This window comes from Dendrobates tinctorius, unplaced genomic scaffold (genome assembly GCF_039654945.1).
Source record: "Dendrobates tinctorius isolate UK_male_01 unplaced genomic scaffold, ASM3965494v1 ptg000197l, whole genome shotgun sequence".
NCBI classification, from domain to species: Eukaryota; Metazoa; Chordata; class Amphibia; order Anura; family Dendrobatidae; genus Dendrobates; species Dendrobates tinctorius.
This window is the reverse complement of record NW_027361864.1, coordinates 3389553-3404766: the sequence shown is the minus strand read 5'-3', so window position 1 is coordinate 3404766 and position 15214 is coordinate 3389553. Positions and strand designations below refer to the sequence as shown.

At 45.9% G+C, this 15214-nt stretch overlaps 1 protein-coding gene across 1 annotated transcript; it reads left to right on the top strand.

Annotated features, from left to right (window-relative positions):
* Positions 1-273: 273 nt before the first annotated feature.
* Positions 274-6446, top strand: LOC141056366 (endogenous retrovirus group PABLB member 1 Env polyprotein-like). The gene is made up of 2 exons (XM_073553122.1): positions 274-2736; positions 3345-6446. The coding sequence occupies exon 2, from the start codon at positions 3687-3689 to the stop codon at positions 4797-4799; it is 1113 nt and encodes a 370-aa protein (XP_073409223.1). The 5' UTR covers positions 274-2736; positions 3345-3686; the 3' UTR covers positions 4800-6446.
* Positions 6447-15214: the final 8768 nt, after the last annotated feature.

Below are 15214 nucleotides of genomic sequence, written 5' to 3'. Positions count from 1 at the left end.
AAACACTGTGGTCAGACTCAGACAAATCCAGACTGAATAGCTACTTGTGTGACCTGTGCTACTGACCTAAGAGAATTGCACTAAATCCTATCCAGACAAGATCATAAGAAGCTGACATAATAGTGTGGATAGTGGGTAGTGGGGACATTGGCCCTTGAGGAGTAAGCTGACAGTAGACATCAGACGGCCAACCCCATCAGGACCTAGAAGTGTGACTAGAATAAGAAAGATACAGGTGTATTATCCCTGGAGCCCCTCTGACCAGCTAGCTTTGCTGAAGCAGCTGCCTGCCCCTGAAGACCAACCATTCCCGTTTTACAGACACATAAAGGAAGTACAGCAGACATATAAGTGTACCTGGGCAGACCTAGAGAGGTTGGTGAGTTTAAAGGCAGGTGACGCACTAGATCATATAATTAAGACACACAGATGTGACAAAGAATCAGGCTTGGGGCATGGATGATAAATCTGCACGATCTGGGGAGACGTACTGTGAGTCACTAAGACAATGGGCTGCAGTGGAACAATCAGAGCAGTCTGTACTCCTGACTAATGTGACACAGCAAAGAGGAGAGAGAGTAGAGATATACCTTGGACGGTTACAGCTGAAATGGGCAGACATGGGGTACATTTGCATAAATCCACTTGATGTTAGAATACTGGTGGATGCATTCATTGACGGTATGAACAAAGACTTACGAGACGCAGTACAGACAGCCAGACCTGAATGGAGACATGTAGATCCGAAAGACCTCCTTAAGGTAGCTAAAGAAATTGAGCAAACAAGGACAATAAAACGACCTGTCATGTATGCTGGAGCACAAGGAAAAAAGTGGAGACGTAATAGGAAAGGCATGTGAGATGACACTGACGTTTCTTTTGACAATCTATTCCACACATGACATCCATGCCATACTCCTACAAGTTCAACCAAAACATCTGTCTATGGCCAGACAGCTCTGACTTGAGTGTGCTCTACTAATTCCTGAGTATGTCACTCCTCAGAAGATGTAACGTTCTGAATCCAGCCACCCTCCTGCCTGTGGATTCAGAAAAGGGGGAATTGGTGACCATATTAGCGCGTGAGGAAAGATACTTTGACATGACGCATGAACATGTCTGCATAGAACTGATGAGTCAGGAGACAGTTGGGTTTGCACACATTCATGAAAAACCTGTTCCTAATGCAGACTTTGAGTTTCTTTTTTGTAGATGGCCCCAGATACCACCAGGATGGACGATTCTACACTGGATATGCAGTAGTATCCTCACATGAGGTAATCCGAGCGGAACCACTCTCTCCTCACATGTCGGCGCAGGAGGCAGAGTTGAAGGCACTCACTGAGGCGTGTAGAGCCGCTGCAGGTAAAGTCGCTAATATTTTCACAGATTCGAAGCCCATTAAAAATGCAGAGCTGGTGAAACAATTGATGGAGGCATTGATGTTACCAGTCCAGGTTGGCATTGTCAAGGTAAAAGCACACACAAAGGTGACTCCGTGGAGGTAGAGGGCAATAGAAGGGCGAACGAGGCTGCTAAAATAGCACAAGGCGGCCTAGAGAGAGCAGTGGACGGTGGCGGGGAGTCAGCGTATTCCAGCCACATTGGGTCTAGATGTCCTGAAACCCCTCCAGCAAAAGGCTGCCCAAACAGAGAAGGTACACCGAGGGAGACTGGGAGCTGAGCTGAACTCAAATGGAGTATGGGAGAATAAGGATAAAATGTGCCCACCAAAGTCCCTGTTCCCAATCATGGCGCAAGCAGCACATGGCCCCAATCACACCTCAAAAAGTCACATGTGTGCCATGGTAGATGCCTTCTGGATCGCTCCTGGCTTCAGTTGCGCAGCCGCGAAACTTGTACAATCATGCCTCATCTGTGCACAGCACAACCCAGGTAAAACAGTAAAAGTCCCTAAGAAAGCGACACCTAGGCCTCTCTACCCGTTTCAGAGACGGCAGATTGACGACATACAGCTACCAAGGTAGGAGTGTATGCAAATATCCTAGTATGTGTAGATCTCTTCTCTGGATGGCCAAAGGCCTACCCGGTGAAAACGGCTACAGCTCGAGCTACTGCAAAGAAACTGGTGATGGAACTAGTACCACGATTCGGTGTCCCTGAAACAATTGAATCAGACAGAGGTACACACTTAACTGCTGAGGTAATGCAAAATGTAATGCAAATGATAGGTGTAGAACAAGCATTTCATACACCCTACCACCCACAGAGTTCAGGGAAGGTAGAGAGAATGAACGGGACACTAAAATTGAAAATACAGAAAACCATGGAGCAAACCCATAAACCATGGCCAGAGTGTCTCCCATTAGCATTATTCTCAGTAAGGTACACACCCACGGGGAAAACTAAACTGTCACCCTTCGAGATACTGTTTGGAAGACCACCGAACACAGGGTTGTACTACCCACAGGTCTTAACACTCAATGTGGATAATTTGACAAGTTATGTAATCCAGTTGCAAAAGCATTTAACTCAAATGCATTCTCTAGTTTTCTCTTCCATTCCAGATCCAGATAGTGTGGAAGGAACTCACTGTCTACAACCTGGTGATTACGTATATGTCAAGAAACACTCCAGAAAGACCCTTGAACCCCGATATCAAGGACCTTACCAAGTACTCCTGACAACGCCTACTGCTGTTAAGTTGGAAGGACGACCAACCTGGATCCACGCATCGCATTGCAAACTAGCCACAGGAATTAACAAAGCATAAGAGTGCATAATGTTTTGGTTTGGTTTTGTTGCATTATCTGTAATAATGGTAGCTGCGTGGGACAATCTAAATTCTCCAATGTCCTTGAATAATAAGTTTATACAACATCATGAAAAAATACTAATTGATTGGTCAAAAGACACTCAGTCTCCAGCAGATTGCTGGATCTGCACACATTCACCAATATCGGCCACTAGTATTCCGTTCCTTGTTATTCCTGTGCCACCCGAGGAATTATTTGCCTGGACCAGTTGTTCTGATACACTCGCTAATAATGCCACAAATAATGTGAAGTTATGGAACACAACTGTTGGAATACCTATTGTGGGATGGGTAGGATACCCTTGGTGGCAGGGTAATCTTTCAGGAAGTAACACATACCTTCAATATCTGGCATATAAAGGGGGGGCTTGGGTACCCAGGAATAGAACTCGGTTAACCTACCTGGGGCAAATTCCAATGTATGGCCTACAAGTTAGTTTTAATGTAACTTCCCACTCTACTGATGCCTTCAAACCAATACTGCTAGAAAGAAGGTTGCATAACACGTCCTGGAAGTATTCCAATTTATTTCCCCAGGGCAATAATGAAACTTGTTTTAATATTTCAGGTAATATACCTTGCAACGAGTCATCTGGATATGAGAAAGGAACTCCCACCTGTAGAAATCCCGATGTAGGGTATTGTAGCCCTTTAGGACAACTTCCAAATTGGTGTATGCTTCAGAATGTATCTGCGTTCATAGATTTAGTTAATAGACTGGTATTACAACATTCAGCCCTATGGGACCTACCTAGTGACATGTTCTGGGTATGTGGAGACAATGCATATAAATGGTTGCCAGTAGGGGTAAAAGGTGCTTGTACTCTGGGTCGTTTGACTCCAGCTACCTTTGTTATTCCGAATGACCAGTTGAATACTCAGAGCATACCTAAACACCACTGCCTGTGTCATGAATTTGTTGAAAGGTTTGAAGCCCACTGATTGCCCAGATTACGTCCCACTAATTCATAAGGAACCCAAACTAAAGGTCCCAGGAGAAGTAACTGTATTAGCTGAAAATTACACCTGCTATAATTCCCACGACACCACAGGTACACCAGTAGGGATCTTCGAGACAGGTTTCTGCAAAGAGAATAGTTCTCTAGATACTGACTTGTTAATCAAACATACACAATATATGTATGACATTTATTGGTTATGTGGAGATGGTAAGCTCCGTCCTAGGTTGCCAAATGCCTGGACAGGCCAATGCACCCTTGTTAAACTAGCTATGCAGTTCAAGATTCTACCCTGGGATCCAAAGATACCTGATGAACCTACCAGGAAAAGGAGAAGCCTCGATCAGCTCCATATGAGTTATGAAGAAGATCCACTAGTATATATTGATGCTATTGGAGTGCCAAGGGGGGTGCCTGACCAATTTAAAGCCCAGAACCAGATCTATGCTGGCTTTGCTTCTATAATCCCACAGGTGCAGATTAATAAAAATGTTGAATGGATCAATTACATATATTACAGTGAACAAAGGTTTGTCAATTTCAGCCAAGATGCCTTCCAAGGTATAGTTGAAGAATTGGGCCCTAACACTAGGATGACACTCCAAAATCGACTAGCCCTTGATATGATATTAGCTGAGAAAGGAGGAGTTTGTGGGATGGTGGGAGAGGAGTGTTGTACCTATATCCCTCAGAACTCTGGAGTGAATGGAAAAACCATGATAGCCCTTAAAAAGATAACTGGGTTAGCAGCAGAATTGAAAACTAATGCTGGAGTAGACACATCTTTCTTTTCCGGCTGGTTGGGTGGACTCAAGGGATTCCTTCAACAAGCTTGTATAGTACTGATTGCCCTCCTTGTAATTGGATCAATAACTCTTTGTTGTGTTATTCCCTTGTATAAAAAGGTTATTGCCAAAGCAACTCCGACTGGCACCTTCCTCAATCAAGAAGTAGACCCACCAGAGTACGATGGTACTGATCTAGGGAAGATCCCTAAGTATATTCCCCTCAAGAGAGTAGACAAAACCCCCCATTCTCAGATGATGTTAAGAGACTTAGTTTAGGGACAGCGGGAGAACTCCATGTGAGGTTAGTGAAGGGTTCAGCTGCCTGGAGGCCTCTCGCTAGGGGAGAGCTTCTGAGGTGTCTGGATGAAGAAATCCACCTCCCCTTTTCCCATCACATGGACAGTCTCGAAGGATCTTTCATTAAGGGAAAAACTTAGTGTTTAGGGGGGATTGTCAAGGTGAAAATATATTTTCTTATATAACTTTTATATTTTTATACTGTGAAACAATAAGTTTTTCCTAATTGCTTGCTAATGCAAATGTAACTGTATTAAAGATGGCTGCCAGTGTTCACTTTCACTTAAATTCAGTGTCTAAAGAGTTAAGTTAAGTTTCATTTCTCCTAAAAAAGATAACTCAGGAATGTGAAGAAGGAGTAACCATCGGGAGACGTTTTGACGAATCAGAGAGAGACTGGACACTAGATGTATACTGCATAAACCCCGCCTAATGCACGCCTTCCCCTAACACTCAATATAGTATTGTGTATTTGTAAATAAAAGCCAGTTGTTGTTGTACTGCTCCTGACAGGTGTGGATGCAGGACATTAGCTAAGACTGAATCAGCTGCGTGTCTGAGTCATCCTTAATCGGTACCAGATGTTTTGCGCTCGCACAATGATTTGGAATGACTGGTGAATGAGGATTCATTGTCGTTTACGACCCCGACAGAACGAGCTCCCTAGGAAAGGAACAGAAGGAGAAAGACGTAGAACTGCAACCTAAGCTTCCATAAGAGAGAGAAGGAACAGCGCGGAACGAAGGAGTAGGAGAACAGAGTAGTTGTGGGTTGGAAGAGGAACCCTGCCTATAGGTTCTCAGCGCAAGGCCGGGGCCCGGTCCCCGAGGTTGTATGGACACTTATGGTTCTGCAGCAGACACCGGTGGAGTAGTTGGCTGTAAATGCACTACTCCCATCCAAGACTTGGAACACAACAGCAACACGGATAGAGAGCCGGGATCCAGGAGGTCCCTGATCAGGATACAGCTGTCTGTCATACAAGTATAGTTGGAACATCTGACAGGAGGAACTTCAGAGTAACCACGGTACTGGAGCTCTTCACACTAAAGACGCAATAGAGGAGTCGTTCAGGAAAGGTACATGTTAGCGGAGTGTTGGAGAGGAGAAGCCTAACTTGCCCGGGAGGTTGATTGAGTCTCTGCCCCGGAGGACACAGCATGGAAGCGGGCACCAGTGGTTACCAAGAACTGTGAGTAAAGCGTTGAAACGGCAAGCCCTGGTGTCCTTCATTCCTTCTTGCGTCCGCCAGCACTGCTACATTCCCTGCGCCGGACACTACACCATCAAAGTGTCCCCACATCTACACTGCCCTGGGACAACAGCCCTGCCTGTGGAGGGCTATACCACCATTGCTGCATCCCACCATCTGTCCCAGAGGATCTGTCTGCAGCGTTGGCTTAACATCTCCCTTGCCGAGCACCACAGGTGGCGTCACAAACTATTCAATTCCATTAACCATATTACACCATTGACGTTGAGCACCCAGGGCCACGGACCGGGTCACAGCTGCCGTGATACTTTCCCCCTGACACCGGCCCGGTACCGAGTACCCCACAGCCCTGGGACGGAGGGCGACCCATAAGTCTTACCGGACGGTAGACAAGATAAGTCTAGCGGAGCGACTGTGATTATTTCGGAGGGCTCGATGATATGTTTAAGCTCATCCTCCTGGTCGGATGAAAATGGAGTGTGAAGTTGAAGCAAGCGAAGAACAACAACCACCTGGCTTGACGAGGGTGTTAAGCTGCTGAGCAGACTGCATATAAGCCAGATTGTTGTGGTCAGTGTAAATTACCACAGGACACAGCGCTCCTTCCAGCAAGTACCATCACTCCTCCAGAGCCAGCTTGATTGCGAGCAGTTCCCTATCGCCAATAGAGTAATTACGTTCCAGGAAGAACTGTTTGTTATGGTTTGGGCGATGCAGCACCGGAGCAAAGGAGAATGCCTGCTTGAGAGATACAAATGCTTCTTCTGCTTCAGGAGTCCATTCCTTAAGATTTTCTTCTTTGCGGGTCAGGGCAGAAATAGGAGCAGTCTAGAAATAAAAATGCTAAATAAATTGGCGATAGTAATTTGCAAACCCGAGAAACCGCTGGATAGCCTTAAGACCATCTGGACGGGGCCTTTTCATGACAGCGGATACCTTCTCGGGATCCATCTTCAGACCGGTCTCAGAAGCGATGTACCCCAGAAACACAAGGGAGGACTGTTCGAAGACCCACTTTTCATATTTGGCATAGAGATGGTTAGTTCTTAACCTTAGTAGAACCTGGCAAACGTCCCTCCTGTGTGTTGGCAGATCAGGAGAGAATACCAAGATGTCATCCAGGTATACTACCACACAAGTATAGAGCAGGCCACGGAAGATGTCGTTCACCAGTTCTTGGAAGACGACTGGAGCATTACAGAGTCCAAACGGCATAACAAGATACTCGTAATGGCCATTGTGGATGTTGAAAGCCATCTTCCACTTGTCTCCCTGGTGAATTCGAACCAGGTTGTATGCCCCTTGTAGGTCAAACTTCATGAATACTCTCGAATCCATCAGGCGATCAAACAGCTCGAAGATCAGGGGTAGGGGGTACATATTTTTTACCGTGTTTTGGTTAAGGCCCCTGTAGTCAATGTAGGGTCGCAGAGAGCCATCCTTCTTCTTCACAAAGAAAAACCCAGCTCCGGCCAGAGATGAGGATTTCCGGATAAATTCCCTAGCAAACTTTTCTTCTATATACTTGGACATAGCGCGAGTGTCGGCCTGGGACAGGGGGTAGTTTCGGCCTTTTGGAGGTGAGGTATCCGGCAGGAGGTCAATCGGGCAGTCATACAACCTATGAGGTGGCAAGGTCTCAGCCTCCTTCTTATCGAAGACGTCCGCATACGTCCAATATGCCATGGGCAGGCCAGGCAAATTAGCAGGAGAAGTAGGAGACCGGACAGGACGAACGGGAGTAAGGAATATTTCGTGACATCCTGAGCCCCAATGGAGTACTTCTCTAGATCTCCAGTCCAGAACCGGTTCGTGTTTTTGCAGCCACAGGTGACCTAGAAGTAGAGTATAAGAGAGACCAGATAGCACATGAAGAGAAATCTCTGACTGCAGCATCCCCACCTGAAGATCCACGGGCTCCTTGATGGACTGGATGGTCTCAGGAAGAGGCTTTCAATCCACTGAAGAAATCACCAACGGATCCGGAAGACATAGGTCAGGAATCTTAAACCGCTTGATCACAGCCTGTTGAACAAAGTTACCCGCAGAGCCAGAGTCCAGGTGGGCCAATTCAGCAAAAGTCTCTTTGCCGCAGGAGACAGATACCATCATGGTCAATGATGGAGAGGTGGAGAGGTAGAAGTCTTGCCCAGGGTACCCTCTCCTACCGACCGTAGGCACTGGTGCTTCAAGGTCTCTCGGGCAGGAACAAATAAAGTATTCAGAGCTGCCGCAGTAGAAGCATGTCCCTTCAGCCCGACAAACCAATTGGCGGCGTTTGAATATCTTCACGTGGTCTATCTGCATTGGTTCAAACGAAGAAGTCGCAGCAGGATTTTGCTTGAACGGTCGTTGGAAGGTGGAAACCAGGCGTACCGACCTTCTCTTGCGGTTCACCTCTTTGGTCCATTCCTGGAACCTAATGTCAATTCTGTTTGCGTGAGGCACCAGGTCATCCAGAGTGGTGGGTATCTCCCGGTCTGCCAGTTTGTCCTTGATTCGCCTGGAGAGATCTTCCCAGAAGGTTGCCACCAGTGCCTCATTGTTCCAAGCGAACAATTTTGTATGGAGCAATATATGGTGCCCATAATTCTGTATGGGGCAATATATGGGGCTCATTATTCTGTATGGAGAAATATATGGGTCCCTTTATACACTATGGAGCACTATGTGGTGCCCATAATACTGTATGGAGGACTATATTGTCTGGTCTCTGAGCTATTGTAGAATTTACTATAGATATCACTCCTTTAATGTAAGAAATGAAACCTTTCGCTTTGTACCACACCTATATTTCTCTGCTGTATCTGTGCATCATGAATTTTGGTATATGTTAAAGGGGCCCACTGAGACTCTTTCGCCCTGGGCCCACAAAAAGCTGGAGTCGGCCCTGTGTGAAGGGGTTAAAAATTACAAAAAAGGAAAATAGTCAGATGGAAATGTTTGGGTACCCTGCATGGTTAGTATCTAGTAGACCCCCTTTTGCAAGTATCATAGGTTGTAAATGCTTTTTGTAGCCAGCCAAGAGTATTTCAATTCTTATTTGAGGGACTTCATCCATTCTTCTTTGGAAAATTCTTCCAGTTCGGTGAGATTTCTGGGTCGTCTTACATCCTCTGCTATTTTCAAGTCTAACCACAGATTTTCAATGATGTACAGATCAGGGGACTGTGATGGTCATTGAAAAACCTTCAGTTTGCGCTTTTTGAGGTCGTCTATTGTGAATTTTGACGTGTGTTTAGGACCATTATCCATTTGTAGAAGCCATCCTGTTTTCAACTTCAGCTTTTATACAGATGGTGTCATGTTTGCATCAAGAATTTGTTGAAATTTCATTGAATCCATTCCTCCCTCTTCCAGTGAAATGTTCCCCGTGCCATTGACTGCAACCCCAAAGTATGATTGATCAACCCCCATGCTTAAAGGGGTTTCCCCATGAACAAAAGTATATTTTATTCACTAAATCTTGGAATAAAAATAATTTCTACAATTGGATGTGTTTAAAAAAAATGTTCCTGTGCTGAGATAATCTTATAAATGTGCCCCTTCTGTGTACTGTGTAATAGCTGTGTCTGACCGTACAGGGACATTTTCGGATCATACCACATGTCCTGGGCGGGGATGGGGAAAAGAATAAACATATATTACAGCACAGGACAGTGGCGTAGCAACTGTTTGTGGCGCCCGGGGCGGTCGAAAAATTTGCCGCCCCTTTGGTCGTTGATAATTCGGAAGCATCCGAAGAGCCCACACTACACTCAAAGATCTAATTTTTAGTCTGCTACTAACTCTGCTATTATTTCTAATCTTCTTGCAGTTCTCTATATATATGTAAGTATTAGCTTGATGATGCTGGATGAAGACCTAATGGCTTTTTTAATAATAATTTTTAATAATGTGACATAAAAAAAACCAGAAAGTACAAATTATTTTGTCGGACAGGGGGCGGACACTGACAGCTTGGAGCCCCTGTACAAGAAATGTGTCCGGGCCCCCCTCCTTTTATGACGTCAAAGCTACGTGTGTGTGTGTATATATGCATATAGATAGATAGATAGATAGATAGATATTGATATTATATAGTCACACACACATACAGGTGTATATATTACATAGTCTCCTTTATTATGTATATTGCTGTCCCTTACACAGTGCCCTCTCGTTATGTACAGTACCGTCCCTTACATATTGGATTATGTAGAGCCCTGTTATTTATTACATACTGTCCTGTCTTGTTGGCTGTATAATGCAATGATGGCTGATGGAGCATGGGAAAGCTTCCTTTCTAATGGAGGAGCTGATGGACTGGTAGGTTGGTCACCGGCTCCTCGATCAGCAGTCATTTTATATTTAAAAAGAGAAGGGACTATGTAATAAAAGAGGGCACTGTAAATAACAAAATTAACAAGAATACACTATGTAAGAGACAGTACTATACATAACAGCAGAGGAAGCTATATAATAATGGACGGCATCATATATAACTAGAGAGGATGATACGTAATAAGGGATGGTGTTATACATAATAAAAGAGGAAACTATGTAACTAAGGATGGTGTTATACAGAATTTGTGAGCACACTATATACTAAGGGACTATGTTAGACATAGTGAGTGCACTATATACTAAGGGACTATGTTAGACATAATAAGCGATAATGTCTTCCTCCACCTCCCCCTGTTCCTAAGGCCATTATAAGTCCCCCTTCCTCAAATCCCAATCCCCCACACCCCTCATTGTCCTCCTCCCCTCGCATCCCATTATTGTCCTCTCCCCCACCCCATCATTGCCCTCTTCACCACCTCCATCATTTTCTTCTCCTCCACCACTATCTTTGCTTTCTCCCCCACCACTCCCATCATTGCCCATTCCACCACCTCCATAATTTCCTCCTCCTCTACCACCACCATCATTGCATTCTCCCCCACCACCCCATCATTGCCCTCTCCATCACCCCCATCATTGCCTTCTCCTTCACCCCATCACTGCCTTCTAGACCATCACTCCCATCATTGCCTGCTCCATCACCCCATCATTGTCTTCTCCCCATCACTCCCATCTTTGCCTTCTCCATCACCCCATCACTGCCTTCTCTCCATCACTCCCATCACTGCCTGCTCCATCACCCCATCACTCCCATCATTGTCTGCTTCATCACCCCCATCGTTGCCTGCTCCATCACCCCATTACTCCCATCATTGCCTTCTCTGCATCACCCCCATCATGGCCTTCTCCCATTGCCCCCACATGGCCTTCTCCCATTACCCCCACATGGCCTTCTCCCATTACCCCCACATGGCCTTCTCCCATTACCCCCACATGGCCTTCTCCCATTACCCCCACATGGCCTTCTCCCAATACCCTCACATGGCCTTCTCCCAATACCCTCACATGGCCTTCTCCCAATACCCTCACATGGCCTTCTCCCATTACCCTCACATGGCCTTCTCCCATTACCACCTCAAGGCCTTCTCCCATTACTCCCTCAAGGCCTTCTCCCATTACTCCCTCAAGGCCTTCTCCCATTACCCCCTCAAGGCCTTCTCCCATTACCCCCATCATGGCCTTCTCCCGTCACCCCAGGCATCATGGCCTTCTCTCCCCATCACGATCTTCTCATGTCCCCATCTCCTCCAGGGCCAGGCTAACCTACAGACAGACATACACACAGACATACACACACACATACATACACACACAAACAGACAGACATACACACAGACAGACATACTACATACACACAGACAGACATACACACAGACAGACATACACACACAGACAGACACACAGACATACACACACAGACAGACATACACCCAGACAGACATACTACATATACACACAGACATACACACACACAGGCAGACATACACACATACATATACATACACACACAGACATACATACACACAGTCACCACCTCTCTCCTCTCACCTGTCCACAGCATCGCCCGCGCTTCCTCGCTCACACAGCAGCGGCCGCTGAATGATGACGTCATTCAGCGGCACTACTCTGTGTCAAACAGGAAGTGCGGCCTCCGGGCAGGAAGCAGGACGGGTCCTTGCAGCTCCGCTCCTGCTATTCCCTCTTGCAGGCAGCGGAGCTGCTATGATCGCTCCCTGCCCGCCGCTGAACTGCACTGTGCCTCCGTGCTTCTCCCACAGGGTGGAATTGCTGCTGCTGCCGCGCCGCCCCCACACACGTGCCACCTGGGGTGGATCGCCCCCTGTTGTGAGTTCATTTTCCCCTTCACCATTGAGGACTGATGAACTCCCTCTTCTGGTGAAGGAAGGTAGTGAGGCTGATTACCAAGCACCTGAGCAGGATGATGATGACTGGGTGACTGGAATTGCTGACTGGATATAAGGCAGCCGACGCCCTTCTGCCTTGCTGGTGATTTCTCAGAGGGATTCTAGGAGACCAGTCTCATTCCTGCTCCTCAAAAGCTAAGTTTTCTGCTCTGCTTTTTGCATTTGTGTTTTGGTTTTGTTTTGCCTTGTTTTTCTGGATTTCTGCCATTCCCTGCTGGGGTAAGCTGAATTCCTTCTGCTCTGTCTTCAGAAAATACCTGAGTACTGATATAGTCTTTTTGAAGCCTAGCGTCTTCAGGGCTTTTTTCCCTATCAGTCTGTTGGCTCTTGTTTTGATAGGGTTTTGGCGGATTGCAGACAGCAGCTTTTCTATCCTGTCCTATTTAGTTAGCTTGGGCCCCATCATTTGCTCAGGCTATCTTTCTATCTGTGTGAGTGTTTTTTCATCTTGCTTCACAGTCATTATATGTTGGGGGCTGCCTATTGCTTTGGGGTCTGCTCTGGGGCAGTGTAGATTTCCCTTTCTGTCTTTAGGCTATTTAGTTCTCCGGCTGTGATCGAGGGATCTAGGGCACCGTAGGAACCCCGCACGGCTACTGCTAGTTGTTGTTGATAGGTTCAGGGGTCTACAATCCGATAGCTGCCAACTTCTCTGGTTTTCTGGACTTAGCTTAGTATTTCTGTTTTTGCCTCCTACGGTGACTCATTCATAACAGAATCACCAGCCATACCGCAGATCCTAGGGTACTCAATAGCAGGAAAGAATTGTAAAAAAAAAAAAGTGTGTATATTTTTTCCTCTATATCTCTGAGGCCATAGGGGGAATTTTTTTTTCTCTCAATGGAGATAAAGCAATTGTCTGATCGTGAGGAGCAGCTCGCTGCGGAATTGTGGGGAATTTCCGCCTACCTTGCTCATTCACATGCTGCTGAACCAAAGAACCCTACTCCTGATGTGTTTTTTGGGGATCGGTCTAAATTTTTGAATTTCAAAAATAATTGTAAATTATTTTTTGCCTTGAAGCCTAACTCGTCAGGGAGCTCCACGCAGTGGGTTAAAATTGTCATCTCTTTGCTGCGTGGCGATCCCCAGGATTGGGCGTTTTCTTTGAAACCAGATGATCCTATTCTGACTAATGTGAACGCATTTTTTCAAGCCTTGGGGTTGTTGTATGACGAACCTAATGCTATTGATCAGGCTGAAAAGACCCTGTTGGCATTGAGCCAGGGTCGAGATTTTGCAGAATTGTACTGTCAAAAATTCCAAAAGTGGGCGGTCCTTACTACCTGGAATGATAATGCCTTGGCAGCTCTCTTTCGGAAGGGTTTGTCAGAAGCCGTAAAAGATACTATGGTGGGATTTCCTGTTCCCTCTGGTCTTGACGATTCTATGTCATTAGCCATTCAGGTTGATCAGCGTTTACGTGAACGCAGGACTGCACAAGAGGTGTTGCCACCTGTTGAACAAGTGTCTGAACCTATGCAATGTGATAGAGTTTTGTCCAGGGAGCAACGTCAGGAGTTCAGAAGGCGTAATAAGCTGTGTTTTTTTTGTGGAGATGCCTCGCATATTATTTCTGTCTGTCCTAAACGAGAGAAACGTTTTGCACACACGTTTTCTGTGGGTGGTGATCAACCTAAGTTTCTTCTGGCAATTACTCTGATCTGCTCCCTGTCCACATTTTCCGCCAAGGCTTTTGTGGATTCGGGAGCAACCCTGAACCTAATGGACTTGGATTTTGCTAAACGTTGTGGATTTCCGATGACACCTCTGCGGATGCCTATCCCTTTGAGGGGGATTGATGCTACTCCTTTGGCGAAAAATAAACCTCAGTTTTGGACCCAGGTGGTAATGCGGGTCGCCCCAGACCATCAAGAAAATTGCAGATTTTTGGTGTTGCATAATTTGCATGATACCATTGTTCTGGGGTTTCCCTGGTTGCAAATTCATAATCCAGTTTTGGATTGGAAATCTGTGTCTGTGGTGAGTTGGGGTTGTCGGTGTGCCCTTAGTGAGGCTCTGGTTTTTTCCACCTCTCCTCAGTCGCATGATGTTCCTGACTATTTGGCGGACTTTTATGATGTATTTAGTGAGAATGAGTCTGCGTCTTTGCCTCCTCATAGGAGTTATGACTGTGCAATTGAACTGAGCCCGGGGTGTAAATTTCCCAAGGGTCGGCTCTTCAATTTATCTGTACCTGAGCACGAGGCTATGCGATCCTATATTAAAGAGGCGTTGGAGAAGGGTCATATTAGACCATCCTCTTCACCCTTAGGTGCCGGGTATTTTTTCGTGGCCAAAAAGGATGGTTCATTAAGGCCTTGTATTGATTATCGTGCCCTCAACAAAATTACTATTAAATATCAGTATCCGTTACCCCTGATTTCGGATCTATTCTCCAGAGTTAAAGGTGCTTGCTGGTTTACCAAGCTTGACCTCAGGGGGGGCGTATAATCTTATCCGCATTAAGCATGGGGATGAATGGAAGACGCCGTTTAATACTCCGGAGGGACATTTTGAGTACCTGGTGATGCCTTTTGGGCTCAATAATGCCCCTTCTGTCTTCCAGTGCTTCATGAACGACATTTTCCGGGACTTTGTGGATAAATTTTTGATTATCTATCTGGATGATATTTTGATCTTCTCCAAGGATTGGGATTCTCATGTGGAACATGTTCGGACTGTGTTCCGGATCTTGAGGGAGAATTCCCTGTTTGTCAAGGGATCGAAATGCCTTTTTGAGGTACAGAGGATTTCATTTTTGGGATTTATTTTGTCTCCATCAACTATTGAAATGGACCCGGCCAAGGTACAGGCCATTTATGATTGGGTTCAGCCACTTCTTTGAAGGCCCTCCAGAAGTTTTTGGG